Source organism: Oryzias latipes, chromosome 15 (genome assembly GCF_053564925.1).
Source record: "Oryzias latipes strain Hd-rR chromosome 15, Olatipes_Hd-rR_3.1".
Lineage (NCBI taxonomy): Eukaryota > Metazoa > Chordata > Actinopteri > Beloniformes > Adrianichthyidae > Oryzias > Oryzias latipes.
The window spans coordinates 31343768-31361308 of record NC_136251.1 but is presented as its reverse complement, the minus strand read 5'-3'; the positions used below and the strand labels follow the sequence as shown (position 1 = coordinate 31361308).

The following is a 17541-nucleotide window of genomic DNA, read 5'->3' as shown; positions in this document are numbered from 1 at the left end:
AGTTTATCTCTTCCTGTTTTCTGCAGGTCAGGTGTCACGGCCACTTTATTTACCCAAACATTTAGCCGATCAACAGAGACGCACTAATGAGCTTCTGATGTCACACACCAGATAACAATTACTGGAGGATTTTGGGCAAAACCATTTCTTCCATCATTTCCAGCACTGTGCCCCACTTCCAACTGAGGAGCTGAGAGCCACGCGGTTACAGATGTGCAGGACGAACGCTGTACGCTTCCTGTTTTATAATGACATCACAGCCACAATAAGGACGCGTTTCCTGCACAAGTGCGTGATGAGGTCACAAATACGCTGCTTTTGGGCTCCAACGCTGTTCAATGCTCACGAAAAAACACAAAACAGGAGCTACACAACCCGAGCGTCACAATAACAACAAAAGGATCGTCGACCACGAGGGCCCAGTTCAGTCCAGAGGGGCCATCTGATGACCTCATCATTAAAGGACACCTTAAAGAACAAGTCCACCTTAAAAGGACTTTATTAACAGATAACTGAGAACTTGTCTGATCACAGATAACAAACATGAAAGAAAGATATAAACAATGAGTAAAGCAGCAGATCAGATTATGGAAAGCTGAACATTAAAGCTTTTGAATTATTTTAGCACTACATGTGTCTGCTTCTGATGACGCTCACCAAGAGAGAGCTTTAAAATCCCAAAAAGATGCATTTAATTCAAACTTAAAATCAATACAGAATTCAGAAACTAAACCTGCAACAGAGTATTAGAGCCAACATAAAAGAAGAAAAATGTAAGGGGAAAAAAAAAGAAGCAGCTCATCAAAGCAGCTCATCTGTTACTGCCTTCAGACTGTGTTTGGATCACGTGACCACCGGCTACGGTGGCCGTTCTGGTTCAGTTCAGTTGTTCCGCCCCGAGGACGGATTGTCTGCAGACTGAGGAATCTCAGAAACCAACCGAGACGTCCTCCAAAGACGGGTCAGAGAGCGGTTCCTGGTCCTGGAACAGAGTCCACTTGGGTGTATTCAGCCTGAAATTTTGTTCTGGATTATTGGCGGAAACGAACTCTGGTTCACTTGAAACGGACCAAATGTGTCTAGTCTGAATGAAGACGCAAAGATTTAAAAAGTAGTAAAAAAATATGTTCATTTTCTAGGAAGAACTTTTAATTTTGTAAACATGCTTGAACTAAAATGCTGAACTTAAAAGGTGATCCAAACTAAAGCAGCTCTAATGGATTTTCACAAACCTCCCTGTGAGGAAGAGGAAGAAGACTAAGATGAAAAATATTTGAGACCACATTCTTCAATCTGACTGAATTCTTCTCAACCTAAAAAAAAAATAATCTAATCATTTGTGCGACATTTAACCTGAAACTTTTTAAGCTATTTGGGCCAAAATTCACAGGTAAGTCCATAAAAGTCTGCAAGCCTGATTTTAGTTTTACTGTCAGGAGTTCTGCAAAAATGACATTGGTTGTACTGCTTAATTTAATAATCACCGGCTTCTACACAGTCTATTTTGTATAATTAGGAAAAAACGGAGTAATTCTGTCCTGTCAGCAACCCCCCACCCCCCACCTGTGTTATGAAGCCAGTAAAGTGTAATTTTCCACTGCTGCCTCTGCTGCTGCTGGTCAGACGCCTCCTGATGTGCTGCATGGCTGGAGGGCACAAATAAAACCCACAGAAGAAACTGAACAGCAGCTGCATTTAGGAGATGAAGTCATTCAGAGGGTAAAAACTACAATTCCTTACTGCGATTTAACAATATAATGAGCATGACTGTCGCCTTTTACCGGGTCTGAGGGAATTTCTGCAAAGTCCGTCGCTTCAGGAGATCCGGATTTAAGCTACGGTTAAATCAATCGACACAAATTCCTCATTAGGGAAATGTTTACCGCTTTCTGCCTGACACGAAGACAAAACAATGGTTTGTGGAGGATCCTCATCTGCACACATGGAGTCCATCTTCCTCCTCCACTCTCCCTTTCTTAAGGGAAACACTAATCTGTCTATGATTAGGGCGGCGAGCCGCCACCTCAGACGCACACAGTTCACTGGCACGTGCACGCTTCACTTAAACGCACACATCTGCTGAAGAGAAGCGGCTACTAACGACAACACGTTGTTTTCTGCCTGCAGTTGATTGACAAGTCGCTCGCATTCACTCATTTACACTTAAATCTGCTCCTTCCGCTCTAAATGATTGACTTAATGTGCAAATAAAGAGCTACTGATGCTGCAGGCAAACGCCTTCCTTGTTGACATTGGTTCATTTTCCACATTAATTTCAGCCGTTTGAGTTGAAGCTATCTGTCATCCTTTTCTAACAGTGTTTTGTTAGGAGTAAACGCAGTTTTAATTAACAGGATTTGTTGGGGTTTTTTCTCTAAATGACTGCCACATGTGAGAGCAGTTTGGACCGAATGTTAGTTTGAGCCTCCAGTCGGTCTGGAACCAGATTTTTTTTAAAAACTGGATGGTTTCCAATCATGTTATTACAGGAAATGTATACGTCCGTTCCCAACATTACGCTGGTTAATGTTTGCATTATTTTGGGAGGTTTCTCTTGTTGCGTGACCCACAGCTTGCTGATGGTAATCCAAATTTTTCCCTGGGTAATACTCTAATGGGTTACTAAATACCTTTACAAAAACAAAACCTTGTAGTTCATCATAAACTAAAATGTTGATGCGGTTTCTTTCTGTATAGGCTAATTATAAGTCGTTCCATTTAGGATAAATTCAGGTTAATGGCCCCCACTCTCCACCTTTATACATTTATTTTCCCGTTATTCCAAACCCCTTCAGTCCCTGTTTTTACTACTCTGAAGTGATTACCACAAACACATCACCTCGTGTTCTGGCACCAGGAAAGATTCTGCCACGCTCTGCCCAACCTGACAGCTTCCATGATTTAATTATTACCTGACTCTTTATAAGACGCAGAGTTTAGTTCATTTACTGCAGAGCAGGAGGTGAAAGCTCTCCAGCTCTGAGACACCGGATGTCTGCTTCCTAATTCCAATCATTCATATCATTTACCTTAAAAAATAATGACAAATCACAGCCCAACTGGTTGTTTCGAACGTGTTTTTAAGTGTGCTGCTGCAGAAACTATGTCCTAGAAAACAACACCGGCTTTGGGATTTTGGCTAAGAACGGCATCATCAGCTGGGAACGCTTTGAAAGTAGATCAATAGATGATCGGGGTGGGACTTTAAAAGTCTTAGCATGTGATTTGGTTGATGTGATCGCCGGTCTGGAGGATCAATCAATTTGCTGCCAACGCAACATTTAAAGCTTGGAATGAAACTTTTCAACCTTCATCAGACCACACATAGTTCATGTCAATAGTTTACTCTCTGTGTGCAGATCTGTAGTCCGTTTTCTGTTTTCCTTTATGATTTTTATTCGCCTTAGCCCAGTTTTCTCATTGCTCTGGACTCTTCTGCGTCTTTATTCTTGCCGAGCATCTCTGTCATGTGGGTCTAAACCTGTTTATTGTCTTTTCCAGAGGAAAATGGGAATGTTCAAGCATCTGTAAATTGTGCTTGAAGAAAGAAGCAGACTGTGAAGGCCTGCACTTCCTGTCCTGATGCCTTTGTTCATTCCTTTTGGGTTTGAAGGATATAATGAGGCCACCGTGTGCAAACGATAGCCTTAAAATCCATCTGCGAGCGTGCTTCCAATGAACTCTCATTATGCCAGCTAACACGTCAGACCTTTGTGTGCCAGAGTATCATCATGCTAACTTCTCCTGGCTGTGTAAAGGCCCTCTCAACTCAGGACATCAGAACTGTGAAGTGAAAAAAGCTGAACTCTAAAATTCTTTCACAGGATGCAAAATGTCTAAGATCTTAAAGTTAGAACTTGAAAAGGTGAAGTGTGATCAGAATCATGCAGTACCTGACTCTCACTACATTCGCTGGGGTCATCGCCATGAACGGCCATCTGGTAGCGGGCGTACAGCGCCGCTGACTGCTGATAGGACGCCGCGAACTGAGGGTCCTCAAAGTTCACCGGCACTAGCCTCACCTTCAAGCACAAGGTATGGTGGAGAGGAGGTGGAGGGGATTGATAAGCACCGACATTTATCACAGAGGTAGTTAAACGACGAAGACAAAAGAGTGAAAGGATGAAGAGCGCTTTGAAGTGGTTCTGATTTCTGCATCACTGTTGGAAAAGTGCAAACAAACCGTTGCATTCTGGGAGACGGATGAGACACTTGAGGATGAGGCTAGTGCACCCCTCAGCTTTCACCGCAGCGCGCTTGGAGACAATTAGCAAACTGTGTCTGGAGAAAATCACAGTGCGTGTAAAAAAAAAAATCATGATAAAAAACCATCAACTATGATGCGATAATCTAAACTCCATCCATAAAAGCTCCTGTCCCGGACCCCAAACTCTAAATACAATCAAGTCAACAGCACACAGAGTTTATTAAAAGCTCATTACCACACTACTTAACCAAAATGAGCTTCCAGCTCAAACAAGCGGGACTGTTGTGAGGGTAAAACGACGGACATCACACAAAGCCAGAGCGGCTTCAGCCGCCAACGAGCCGGCGGACAGGGAACCAACACCTGAGAAAACACCGCATGGAAACGCTTTCCCTAACCTCCTCTGCCTTACTCCCACCTTTACTGCTCCTGCCTCACTTTGAGGCTCCGCCTCCTGCTAAGGTCTTTTCACCTCTGCTCCCTTCACCGAGAACTTCAATGAGACAGAAGCCGTGACTCAATGTCAGAACAGACCACCTTAAAATAGTTACACAGACACCCCCCCCCTAACACCCTCCCCCCATGGTTGACCTGTGCCTGTCCGCCTCTGACCTGGCTCTCGGAGGGTTTGTCAGGAGGATCCTTGTGAATGGCCATCTGGTAGCGTTTGTACACCTGGTAGGAGGCGCTGAAAGAGGCTTTGAACTGCGTGCTAGGGGGGCTGGAGCGCACTAGCCTCACCTTCAAGAAGAATACGTGCAAAGAAGGGTTACATAGAATGACAAAAAGCAATTACAGAACAAGAGAGAAACACGTGGGTCACGTCCTGATCAACCAGCTCTTTCTGTGACTTCACCATGTTCAGACAAATGTGCAGACCTTTCACTACTAGATCCGTGGCACAACAATGTCTCCAACCTATGGCACAAAGGTTTCTAAACAGAACGTCTCTTTTTACCGACAAATATGGATAAGAGGGAATGTTGTGCTGTTTTAATGACAAACTCTTAACTTTATCTCTATGTAAACCTGCCGGTTTCAAATCAAAGCTCCGCAGTTTAAACAGCTACACTAGAAACTACATAGATCTATGTTTCTGCCTCTTTTCATTTAAAACTTCCAAAAGTCAATGACTTGTTGCATTCTTAGGCGTCTGATTTGTCAGAGAAGACGGCAACAGAAGAAACAAAAATATTAGTTTGGAGGTTTGTGTTGATTATATGAATCCACTGCAGGAAAACTTGTTAGAAAATTTGTAAAAGATTTAAAAAAAAAAGACCTCTACCGAACTTTAGAAATCCGCCTCTTACATTTGATTGATTAAAAGTTTAGAGTCCAGTTTTATGGAATCAGAAGAAAGAAACCTAAAAATCACCTTTTTCTTATGTCTAACATTTCTAGAAAAAGAATTACCGTAATTTCCGGATTATAAGATGCTACTTTTGTCACACGCTTTCAGCCCTGCAGGTTATTCAATGATGCGGCTAATTTATGCTTTTTTTTAATTCATTTTTCTAACGGCTGCTAGGGGGCGCTCAAGCAGAAAGGGTAAGAGTGAGCCAGGGGGAGTATGGTATATGTGTCGAGGAAGACGCAGGTTTAATGTAAGTTCCTGCTCTGTGAAGGAATAGCAAGAACAGACCCTCATCATGGAAAATCCAAGAAGAACAAATCACCAACGGGTTTGGAAAAGCTGGTCTGCTACGTGACGGAGACGACAGGAGAAGAACAGGAGGGAATTTACCTCAGAGTGACACTGACAACAACCAAGGAGAGACTGAGAGAGAATGGTGAAGAATGTCTGACGCTATTCCAATCCCACACTGAGGAGGAAGACTTCCATGGTTTTAGTGCACAGGAGGAGCGTGCAGCGCAGAGGCGCCTATAAGTTACTGCTGCTCTCAGTGACTTTTACCAGTATTTTATTTTTAACCTGTAGTAGTAGTGGGACCGTTACTACCGTATAGCTGCCGTGTTACTGCCGCGTCACAGGCACACTGGAATAGAGCTGTGACGGTGTGGGATTTTTGATCACCACGGGGATGAAGCAGCAGGAGTTGTGGTGTTGCGGTTTAACACCCCCCCCCCCCCAACACAAAATACCACGGCGGCCATGTTGCAAATGAATACCGGTACAAGTAATAATTACAACCCAGTATTCTTTATTAACAAATAACAGTAACAACGAACTAATGAAATGACTATATAGGTGTTGTGGAATGATTATGTGTGTGTGTGTGTGTGTGTGTGTCAGCACGCTGCGTGTGTAGAAGGAAGGAGCCGGAGCAGCGCAAGAGTGAGTGAGAGAGAAGAGTGAGTGAGAAAGAAGAGTGAGTGAGATAGAAGAGTGAGTGAGAGAGAACAGTGAGTGAGATAGAAGAGTGAGTGAGATAGAAGAGTGAGTGAGAGAGAACAGTGAGTGAGATAGAAGAGTCAGTGTGAGACAAGAGTGAGTAGGAGTGCTCCTTCTTGCTGCATGGGCTCCCTCCTCTTTCTTACACACGCGGCGCGTGGTTTCAGCACATACACATCCTCTTTCTACAACACGTTTCAATGTGAACACATGCGGCTTATAGACAGGTGCGGCTTATGTATGTACAAAATGTTTTATCCTTTAAAAATGTAATGGGTGCGGCTTTTAATCAGGTGTGATCTACAGTCCGGAAATTACGGTAACCGCTTTGAAGCTGGAGTTTAACAGACGGAGAGAAAGACAGTGGCAGTTTCAATAAAAAAGAAAGAGGAAAGTGTTAAAAATAATACTTTTGGATCCAATGAATGAGAAGAGGCAGAGGACAGTTCCACTCTTCCCTGAGGTGCCTGAGGGATCTCAGACATGTCGACACACTGGCCTCTGCTGGAGGAAAAAAGAACTGCAGCTCCCATTAAAAGATTGATAAAAGTATTGATGACTAAACCAATCTATACATTTTCTACTGAAAACCTAAACATAAAATATAAAGCAAGATTAAGAAAAAGGACATCTGTTGTTTTATTATTGCACATTTTTGGGAAAAATTGCTTACCAGCTGTACTCACGAGGTGGAATGATGAGACAGATCCTCCCTTTACCACATTTCAAGGAGCTGTCATGATGTTACTGCACAAACCTCAAGGCTTTTTTCCAAACAGCTTTCTGAATCACTCTGCTCTGTGCCAAAGGCCCACACTCATTCCCTTTCATGTCTAGATTTCATTTAAACGTTAACGTAAGCCAGAATGTGTGACAGAATTGGACCTACGAAGACGTCGTCGTCCACTCAGCTTTGGACAGATGTCCACATGGTGAAGTCACTGGAACGGCGGGACATCAGGTAGACCCGAGAGGGAAAGTCAAAGGAGAAAGGAAAGGAGCCTCTTCCTTCCAGCTCACCTCCAGCCGATGAGTGGCGTCATCCGGCAACAACTCACTGACCAAGTCCTCGAGCGATTTGGGTTGGATGGCGAGGGAGGGGGCCGGCTTTGTGAGGGAAACGCCATGTTGTCTGGTTTGCTCTTTTTGAAGACGGCGCTCCTTTCTCAGGTCTTTAGCCTTCCGACATGGAGGTTGGCTCGGGTCAGCACCGCTGCCTGCACACAGGTAAGGAGACATCGTTTAGTTCAGTCTGTGACGTTTAGGCCGATGCCTCCCACTTAAGTCAAGCGGCTGAGACCAGGACGAGCGACCCATGACCATCTAAACAACGCGTCAACGCCAAGGTCCACGAGCCGCATCCTGCCCGCCAGATGATTTCCAGTTACTGATATGAATGGCCCGGCAACATCTCAAACTATACTTTAGTGAGGTTAGCTTAAGGAGGCTGAGAGATCCGTTATGATGAACTCTAACTTTACTTTTGGACCACACAGCGTTCCACGTCATGAGGGGGCGGGTCATCCTCCTGTCACTCATAGTGCAGATGAAAATAAACATAACAGGATGAAATTATGAGGGGCCATATAAGACATTATTTATTCTGAACCATTCACATTCATACATTCTTGCTCTCACAGTCATATATACTCTCTTTCGCATACATATATTCTCACTTGCACATTGTGAGAGCAAGAATGTATGAATGTGAACAGTTCAGAATAAATAATGTCTTATACGGCCCCTCATATAAAATGACTATTTTTTTTAATTCACATTTGTTACGGCTGTTGGTTTTGTTCTTCGTCATCAAATGGGGCATAACAATATTTATGTTAACAATGTGACGCCATAAAAGCACATGTGCCTACAGCTGGAAGAGGCTTAGTGCCAAATATCTTACAATAATAACCCTGACTTTTAGAAATGAGGAAATTAGATAAAGTGTAGTTTGTTTGACAGGAATCCTACGGGCACTTACGGATCACGTGCACACCCTGTGTGTGTGGTCAGTGAGGGACCAGTGCTCACACCTTACCAACCGCTAGAGTGTGGCGTTGGGACGGCGTCACCCGTACGTCATGAGTGTGCGTAACTTCCATTCTGAGTACTTTACTATACACCTACCACACACACAATAATGGTATGTTCCATTTTCATGACGTCCCTTGGGGAGGACGTACAGCCTCAAGGAAACTGAAAGACACCCCTGCCCTCCCCTTAAGGTGCAGCCGCTCCTGTCTAAGATCCTCCACGGACCGGGACGACCCAAGAACCTGCAGAACCCGTACGGATGTACGTGACTAAGCCTTTAGCTGGTTTTGGAGTGAGTTCAGGCGGGATTCAAAGAAGTGAGAGTCAATCAGGAGCTCAGAGACGATGAATCTCTATGATTATCCACAAACAGGCCCTAACAGCCATCTGCAAGGCCTTAAAAAGAGAAACTCCAGTACTTTCTAAAGGTTCAGCATAGAAATCAATAAAAACAGATAAATTCATGTGTTTAATGGAAAATTATTTTGGCAGCATGCAAAGTAGATGGACAATCAAGACATTTCCAGGTGGCAAAAGCCTCGTCTTATTGTTTTTCTACACAAAATGAAGAGCACAAACATTCCCTCATTGGACATTTTCCTCCGTTTTTCACTCTGCTTCTCCTTTAACAGCTCCTGCTAGGATCTCTGGCCGTCCGCCCGCCGCATGTCAACCGTTTACACGCCTACATCCTGTTTGGAGCAATAAGGAAACGAGCGTTTCCTGCTCGTACCACCAGCAGCTCACCCACTTTCCCCTGAGATGACTCAGAACAGAGTGAGCCCCCCCAGCACAGAGGAGCACAGGTCTCACACCTCCGCCCGCCGTCCTCCACCTTCTGCTCGGCTGTGTTCTTTATTTGCGTGAACAGATCCTAAAGTGGGATTCTGCTCAGCAAAAACATCTGCAGATAAAGTCTGACGGATCAGTTCCCGCTCACGCAGTTAGTGCAGTTTGCACTTCAGAAGGTCTTCAACTTTCTGAAGACTTTCACAGGAAGCTTACAGCCCCCCCTCATGACAAACATCACCTGCTGTGGACATAAATGCAGGAGAAAAACCCTGACAGAGCTCCTGCTCCGTTCCCTGGAGACGGTCGTCTTTATTAAAGGACTTTAGTCAAGATATGACTGGAGCTTCCCCAACATTTGAGAAACTCCACTCGTAAATCTAGAGCGAGTGGATGTCCAGGTGTTTTCTGTTGGAGGGGGTGTTGAAGACAATAAAAACCTCCTTCTTCCGCTGTGCTGTGAAGGCTTGTTATCTCAGACACTTTCACTGAGATCAGCCCTGACTAAGACATCTCAGAGAGAAACAGCTGCAGTTCCCTCTGGCTGTTGACGTTCTTGGTCTTTGGAATCAGCTGCTTCCCGTCTCCAACATACATTTGTTTTATTATGGATATAAAAGCTGGATTGATTCCACGACAGGAAAATTCAATTGTGCAATAAAACACGATAATAATAAATATATATATATATATATATATATATATATATATATATATATATATATATATATATATATATATATGCTGTATATGGAGGAACAGCAAAAAAACCTTACATTAGCAACAGTGGCCCCCTCTGGAGGGAACTGGTAACTACACCAACATGAGGCTCCTGCTGGGAAAAACGGATCCTGAAGGTACTTTTTTGGTGTGACTTCATGGAGCTGCACTGATGAGGATGGACAAAATGAAGAAGACTAATATAACAGCCGATCAGGCTTTAAAATTCCATGTTTATTTTAATACTATAGTGAAAGAAGGTAGAGAACATTGGCTTCTTCAGGACAATCACACAGAACATAAGAAGGCTTTTCATCATTTTTAAAGAATCCAACTGGAGCCAAAACCACAAAGGGGTCAAAATGACCCACAACTTGAATTGTAAAAAAAATTGTTCCATTCATAAGTGCTTTTTCTGAACAACAACAGAAAATCCACATCTATGTCTATGTCTGAATTCCCACCATAACCCCTAACTACTAAAAAACTATATAGTGTGTGTGTGTGTGTGTGTGTGTGTGTGTGTGGGTGTGTGTGTGTGTGTGTGTGTGTGTGTGTGTGTGTGTGTGTGTGTGTGTGTGTGTGTGTATATATATATACACATATATATATGTGCTCTGAGAGGATCCTAAAACAGGAGACTCATGACACAAACTGCTCAATTACTATTCAAATAAATGTGGATTTTCTAATCTAAACAAAATAATTCACAAAAGACCGATTGATTCAACAATAACAAGACAACAATGAGAGCAGTCACATCCACAGAGGTGCATCAACAGCTGAAATGATTTTAAATCCTTGTAAGTCCACTGTATGAAAAATCCTATATAAAAGGGGTTGATTTGATTTAAATCCTGGGAAATTCAACTCAAAGGCCAGAATAATAAAAGTTTAACATTCCTGAGCAGAAAATCTATACCAGAAATAATTAAAAAAACAGACATGTAATAATGAGATAAATCATGAAAAGGTTACCAAAGTTTGAAGTACATCTATAGAAAGAAGCGGGATCAAACCTCAGACGCTCATCCTGATGATTCAGGGTCACGATCGAGACTCTGATGCACCGCAACAACCAACAAATGCGTCCCACAAATTGCCATCTTTATGTACAGAGCAATGCAATGCATGACGTAAAGAAAAGAGTCTGCTGGAAACAAACACTGAAAAGTGAAACGAGCTCCAGAGGACAAACATTTCTGCAGGTTTACGCTTCACATGCTGAGAAGTTTTCAACCAAATCAGCAGCTGCCATTGAAAAAAATCCTTCCAAATCCAGAAAAGTCTTTTAAGATTTTCCTATAGAAAATACTGGGATGTTGTTTTGTTTTTTAAATAAATATATATTTTTTAAAAGACCAAAAACTGATGGAACAAACAAAATCAGTCTGACTTTCCTGAATTCATTCATTAATTTAAGGTTCTGCTCTAATCTCATCTCATCACCAAAATGATTAACAAACATGACGTCCTGCAGTTGATGTGTGACAAACAGGTGAGCTTGTGTTTACTGGTGCGGAAACCCCCCACCAGCACTGATGGGGGATAACCGTGGCCCGGTGGTGAAGCGGTTCCTACCTGCTTTAGGAGCTTTTCTGTCACTCGGGACACAAGCGGGATCCTTCTGGCATGCTAAAGGGCTTGTAGGAGGAGACACTTCTGCGACGGAGAGAGACTGGGCTTTGTCCTGCCCGACGTCCGTCACTGCGGCACACTTCAGCTCTGAAGGACAGGCCTTCGTGGACCCCCGAGGACCAGCATCTTCACACGCCGAGTCCATCAGGTCACCTTCAAAAACCCAAAAACCCAGAATCCAGATCAGTAGAGCATGGATCTCTAACAGGAAATCCTCCTTTTAACAGTCATTTTTACACAATAAACTGACCAGGCTCCTGTCCTTCTGGCAGCTCCCCTTTAGAAAGGAACTTGTTCATCTTTTTGAGAACTTTCTTGTGGGATTTGGAAGGCTGGAATTTCAGCGCATGACATCTAGACAGAGAAACCAGCAGTTGTTGTTGTTGTTGTTGTGGTTGCGTGTTCCCAGATGGAATGACGTCGTTCTGGTGTCTTTAACTCAACATTTGGAGTCTTTTTTCTTTTTAACGAAGCTTCATTTACAGCAGGAAGTGCGGGGATTTACCTGATGGCGTACTGGGGACAGCAGGTCTTCTTCAGTGTGGGCTTGTAAACGTACTTCCCACTCCTGAAACACAAAATGCATTTAGGCCACAAACAGACACCAGCATATGGAGTCATGCTCAGTAATATACCTAACATGCATAGACACAGATAAGGACATGTCAAACCGTGAGGCTAAAGAGAAAAAAACTGGACATAAAAACTAGAATGACAAGCAGATCATATCGTGCTTTTGGCTAAAGGAAGACAAAATCCTACACAAAATAAGACAGACGAACATAATATTAATTACAAAAACGCAACCTTCCCATGAGGAAATCTTACCTCCTCCATCCTCGATCGATCAGGTCTTGGTAGTCTTGAACAGTCATAGTGTGAGACCACATCCCTAACAAAACCAAAAAGTCCTTTTGTTATCAGAATTTGCCATGTTTAAATAATAATGACACAATACATTTTATGAACTTTAATTATGCCCATTAAAAAAAACCTAAATATCACAAAATAAAAACCTAAAGTGTCTTTTTTTCATGAATGAACCCAAACTGTATTTAAACTCATTCAAATGATCCGATAACAGTAAAAGGAAAACTTAGTCATCATTCAGCCGCCAATGAGATCAGGTAAGAAATTACAAACACCTGGAAGTTTTTTTTCACCATATATAAACCAATTTTTTCACCAATAAACACATTGTCAAACTCAATGTGTTTATTTTACTAAAATAAACTTTGAAATAAAAGCAAAATCAATTTCACTTTAAACTTTCATTGGTTTTTGGTTTGTCAATTGTACGGTGAAAAAAAAAGACATTTTTAATTCACTGTTTGATGACGGCATCCCGTGAGGGTCATTCCCACAGCGCCTGAGTGGAAATCCAAAAATCCAGCAGCTCTGCGGGTCGGAGCTCCAGCTGAAGTTGACATCAGGCGTTTCAGTTCACTAAGCTGACGGCGAGTCCTGAAGCCGGATGTTCTCAGTCACAGCAGAAGACTTGGTGTGATACAAAACAACACGACCATTTACAATCTTTCCTGGGGGGCAATGAGATCGTCACATCCGTCTCATCTGTTTTACAACGTTTCAAAAGTAATGTCTCTTTTTGCTCTATTTTATTATTATTATCTGCTATAGACAAAGGATTTGTTTTGTCCGTTTTCAGATATCTCAGTAACTTTTGTGAGTTTTTCCTTCATTACCAGACTGATGACAAGAACACAAAAATAAAAACCCAGTGCAGCTGCCGTTAGGATGGTGAGGGCTGGTAAAGCCGTGTGTCAGAAACACATGGTGAGATGAACAGCTGTAACAAACTCTGCAGTGAAATGAGATTATCAGTGGGGTTCACTGCATAGGTTCAGTTCTTTGAGACCCACTGCGATGAAAGTTGTGTTTTTAACGTGTTCTTCTAGCATTTTTCTCATGATAGAAGACATTTATGATTTAAGTTCTGAGTATTTCTTTATTCAAATCGCCATGGATCAGAAGTAGATTAAAGAGGCAGTTTGAAAGAGCTCAGCCGTGACAGAAACGGTGGTTAGCGGGTCATAAGCTTCCCGCTCTGCTCCATTCCGATCATCCACCTGCAGACCAACAGATCCATGAACGTCTTTGTTTTCCTGGTCTGAGCTGGAATCTGGATCAGAACTGGACGGATGGATGGATCTAATACTGCTGCTGTTTTTAGCTACACTAGTGTTAGCTTGGGGTTGTGAGGGACTGTAAGCTAGCGGGAGAGAGTGTAAACAAAGGAATGCTGGGATATCATTGAAGGGCTACTTCCACGCCAACTGTCCCGCCCACAACCTAGAGGGGACTCTCTACTGAACTCCTGCCGCTCTGCAGAAACTATATCTTTGAAAACGACACCGGTTTATTGATTTTGGCTAAAAACAGCGTCATCAGAGTTAAAGACCACTGGGAACGCCTTGGAAACAGATGAAAACCTCGTTGGAGTGGGACTTTATCAGACAAACCCATCAGCGAGGCACGGTGGAGCGAAGCTGGACTCTTTAGAGACGTGATGAAGAAAATTTTTATCTAATGTGACCTGCATGTACAAATACTACAAATGTAAATAAAATTACCAACAAATCATTTTGTGAATCATGAAAAAGGACTGTGTGGTTTTTTAAGGGACTAAATTCTAAATCCAGTAGCTTTTTTTTTAAAAGAATGAAAAAAGTAGAAATGGATCAGCAGCCCGGCAGGAGGAGCCGCTCTGTTCTTCAGCCTCCACTGAAGCATAACGGCCTCAGACGATGGCAGATCGCAGCCGCTCCGTTCCCACCACTGATAACATCAGCACACGAATCAATGCCTTTGACGCTGCAGCTGCCTTTACTGTAAAATAAGCAGCGATCACAATGAAGACGGTCAACAAAAAAACACCTCTGCAGAACGAGGACTACAAAATAAAAGCCTCTGAATCAACACTTTTAGATGCTTTCTAATGGAAATGACAAACCCAGTGACTTCCTGAGAAGACATGAGAGTAAAACGGGATGCACATATAGACTAGGGCTGCACATATAGACTAGGGCTGCACATATAGACTAGGGCTGCACATATAGACTAGGGATGCACATATAGACTAGGGCTGCACATATAGACTAGGGCTGCACATATAGACTAGGGATGCACATATAGACTAGGGCTGCACATATAGACTAGGGCTGCACATATAGACTAGGGCTGCACATATAGACTAGGGCTGCACATATAGACTAGGGATGCACATATAGACTAGGGATGCACATATAGACTAGGGCTGCACATATAGACTAGGGATGCACATATAGACTAGGGCTGCACATATAGACTAGGGCTGCACATATAGACTAGGGCTGCACATATATACTAGGGATGCACATATAGACTAGGGATGCACATATAGACTAGGGCTGCACATATAGACTAGGGCTGCACATATAGACTAGGGCTGCACATATAGACTAGGGCTGCACATATAGACTAGGGCTGCACATATAGACTAGGGCTGCACATATAGACTAGGGCTGCACATATAGACTAGGGCTGCACATATAGACTAGGGATGCACATATAGACTAGGGCTGCACATATAGACTAGGGCTGCACATATAGACTAGGGCTGCACATATGAGCAAAACCTGCGATATGCGATATTAGTGATCAATATTGCGATAACGATATAATTTGCAATATAGCAAAACAACCGAAAACATCATTACCATTTGTAAGTTTAAAAAAATTATCCTCCAAATGACTCTCACTGACGTAGGAGGCAAACATCTAACATAAAAGGGCTCATCTGATTGGTCAAATGCATAAATGGATTCATTTGATTCGTTAAATGCTTCAGGGATTGTTTTAGCACATTTAAGGAAACCATTTATTGTGATTTTTGCTGACTTTTGCGATACGGATATTGCACTGCTTGATAATGCGATAACAATAAATTTGCGGTATGTTGTGCAGGCCTACTATAGACTGTAAAAACAATGGAGGAATGGAGGTGTGACGTCACCCACAGACAATGCCTTACCTGCGGCTCTCGCAAAATGAGGCTGAATCCCTCACTGCTGCTTCCTGATACGGGCGCCGCCATGTTGAGGCCAGTCGACAGAGATTGGTCCGAGTCATCATATCGATGGCAATGGTGACAGTAGATGTAATAGATACGATGACTCAGGACCAAAACCCAGTCGACTGGTTTGAACATGGCGGCGCCCGTATCAGGAAGCATTCGTACTTCCTGTTTGGGCACATGAGGTTGGAGGGGTTGGGCTGTCCATTGTTACAGTCAATGAATGTAACACAACCAGATTAACACTCCTGACTTGGATCAGACAGGAGATCTTACCGGGGCTCATTGGCGGCATTAGCAGCTGAATGAAGACTAAATATAGTGGACCTTAACCTCTGACATCAGTATGATCTCCACAGGAAATCCCATTTCTAAGGTTATAAAATGTCTTTTACACAGTGTTCAAAAACATAAATATACCTAGTAATATTCAAATTTTCCACCATATTTATGTATAGATGCTGCCTGAAAAGTTATACAACCACATGTAATTTCTGACAGGATCCTGTTTTATATAAATGTCTCCGGTTAGAGAAGAAAATAAAAAAGTAGCCATTAAACAAAAAGCGATCAGAACTAATGATCACCTCTGGATAACAATGCTGCAAACAACTGATAAAAGTGCTTAAATGTACTTAACAGAAATATCAGTTGGTTGATTTTTGTACATTTAACAAACATTGTAAAGAAACGTAGAGGTTTAATTGTTAAACTAATTCAATTTGATTCAATAAATATAGATTCATAATTTTTCTTTTTATTATTTTAACTAATTTAAAGGTGCCATTTTTGTTAGCTTAGATATGAATCCTTATATTTTAAATGAATTTTTACATTAAAAAATGGTTCTACGAGATGAACTTGACTGTTTTAACCAGTTTCATATTTTGATTTTTTTTTAAAAAACTTTATTAAACCACATAAGTTTTACATGGAGGACCAGTACCAATGGTTCGGCACCGCCCGCGTTAGTCCGCATAGACTCGTTTTCGGATGTAAAGTAGTTCTTCTTGAAGGGAAACTTAACTTTTTGAAAGGGAGACTTTTCTTTAGAAATTTTATTTTTTTCTTGGGGAAAAAACACAAAAAACGACCAGCAGCATGATGCTAGGAGCTAACACACGACTAGTTTAGTAATCCAACGCCGTCTATATAAAGGTCTATTTTATGTATACACTGTGAGCAACATGCACATAATGTGTTTATATGTTTTATAAAACTTGCACGCGCACACGGACTGCTCATGTAGCTTAAGTACCAACGGCTAACATTTCTCCCCACAGCTGAGCCGGTGACTTCAGAGGCTAGCTTCATGAAGCTAGCTCGTTAGCACAACATGTAATCTACGGCCGCGTTTCTACGTGACAAATAAATTACCATGAGAGAAGTTTCCTTTGTCATTTTTGCAGTAACCGCAGCGGTATCCGTCATCCCCACCGAAGTATTCCACTATGGTATAGGAGGAGTCCCCTGCCATCTTCACCATCAACGCAGGACACACAGCTGACTTCGACAGGTCAAAGGGCGACCACCGGAAACTCCGCCCACATTCCATGCGTCACCACTGATGCCTTCAGAGGTCGTGGGAACTTGGAAAATGTCAATATGTAGGAAGATTTTCTTTATTTCACAAAAACCATTAGTAGTTACCGCCTGAACAGTGATACTATAAAACTAGTTTAATTTTTGTGACAAAGAAAAACGCAAATGACCACAAAGCTGCCATAA

General features: G+C 42.4%; 1 protein-coding gene across 5 annotated transcripts in view; it reads right to left on the bottom strand.

Annotated features, from left to right (window-relative positions):
* ate1 (arginyltransferase 1) overlaps positions 1 to 17363 on the bottom strand; it is a 46602-nt gene extending 29239 nt beyond the window's left edge. For 2 of the 5 annotated variants that reach the window (XM_078931615.1, XM_078931617.1), the window contains exons 1-8: positions 17191 to 17363; positions 12570 to 12633; positions 12247 to 12309; positions 11992 to 12095; positions 11685 to 11894; positions 7581 to 7777; positions 4820 to 4948; positions 3894 to 4022 (exon numbers count right to left, since the gene is read on the bottom strand). In XM_078931615.1, coding sequence (XP_078787741.1) covers positions 3894 to 4022; positions 4820 to 4948; positions 7581 to 7777; positions 11685 to 11894; positions 11992 to 12095; positions 12247 to 12309; positions 12570 to 12633; positions 17191 to 17299 — 1005 coding nt within the window. In that variant the 5' untranslated portion in view covers positions 17300 to 17363. The remainder of the gene's footprint in view (positions 1 to 3893; positions 4023 to 4819; positions 4949 to 7580; positions 7778 to 11684; positions 11895 to 11991; positions 12096 to 12246; positions 12310 to 12569; positions 12634 to 17190) is intronic. The other 3 variants (XM_004077495.5, XM_004077494.5, XM_011484750.4) reach the window with 3 other exon arrangements.
* Positions 17364 to 17541: the final 178 nt, after the last annotated feature.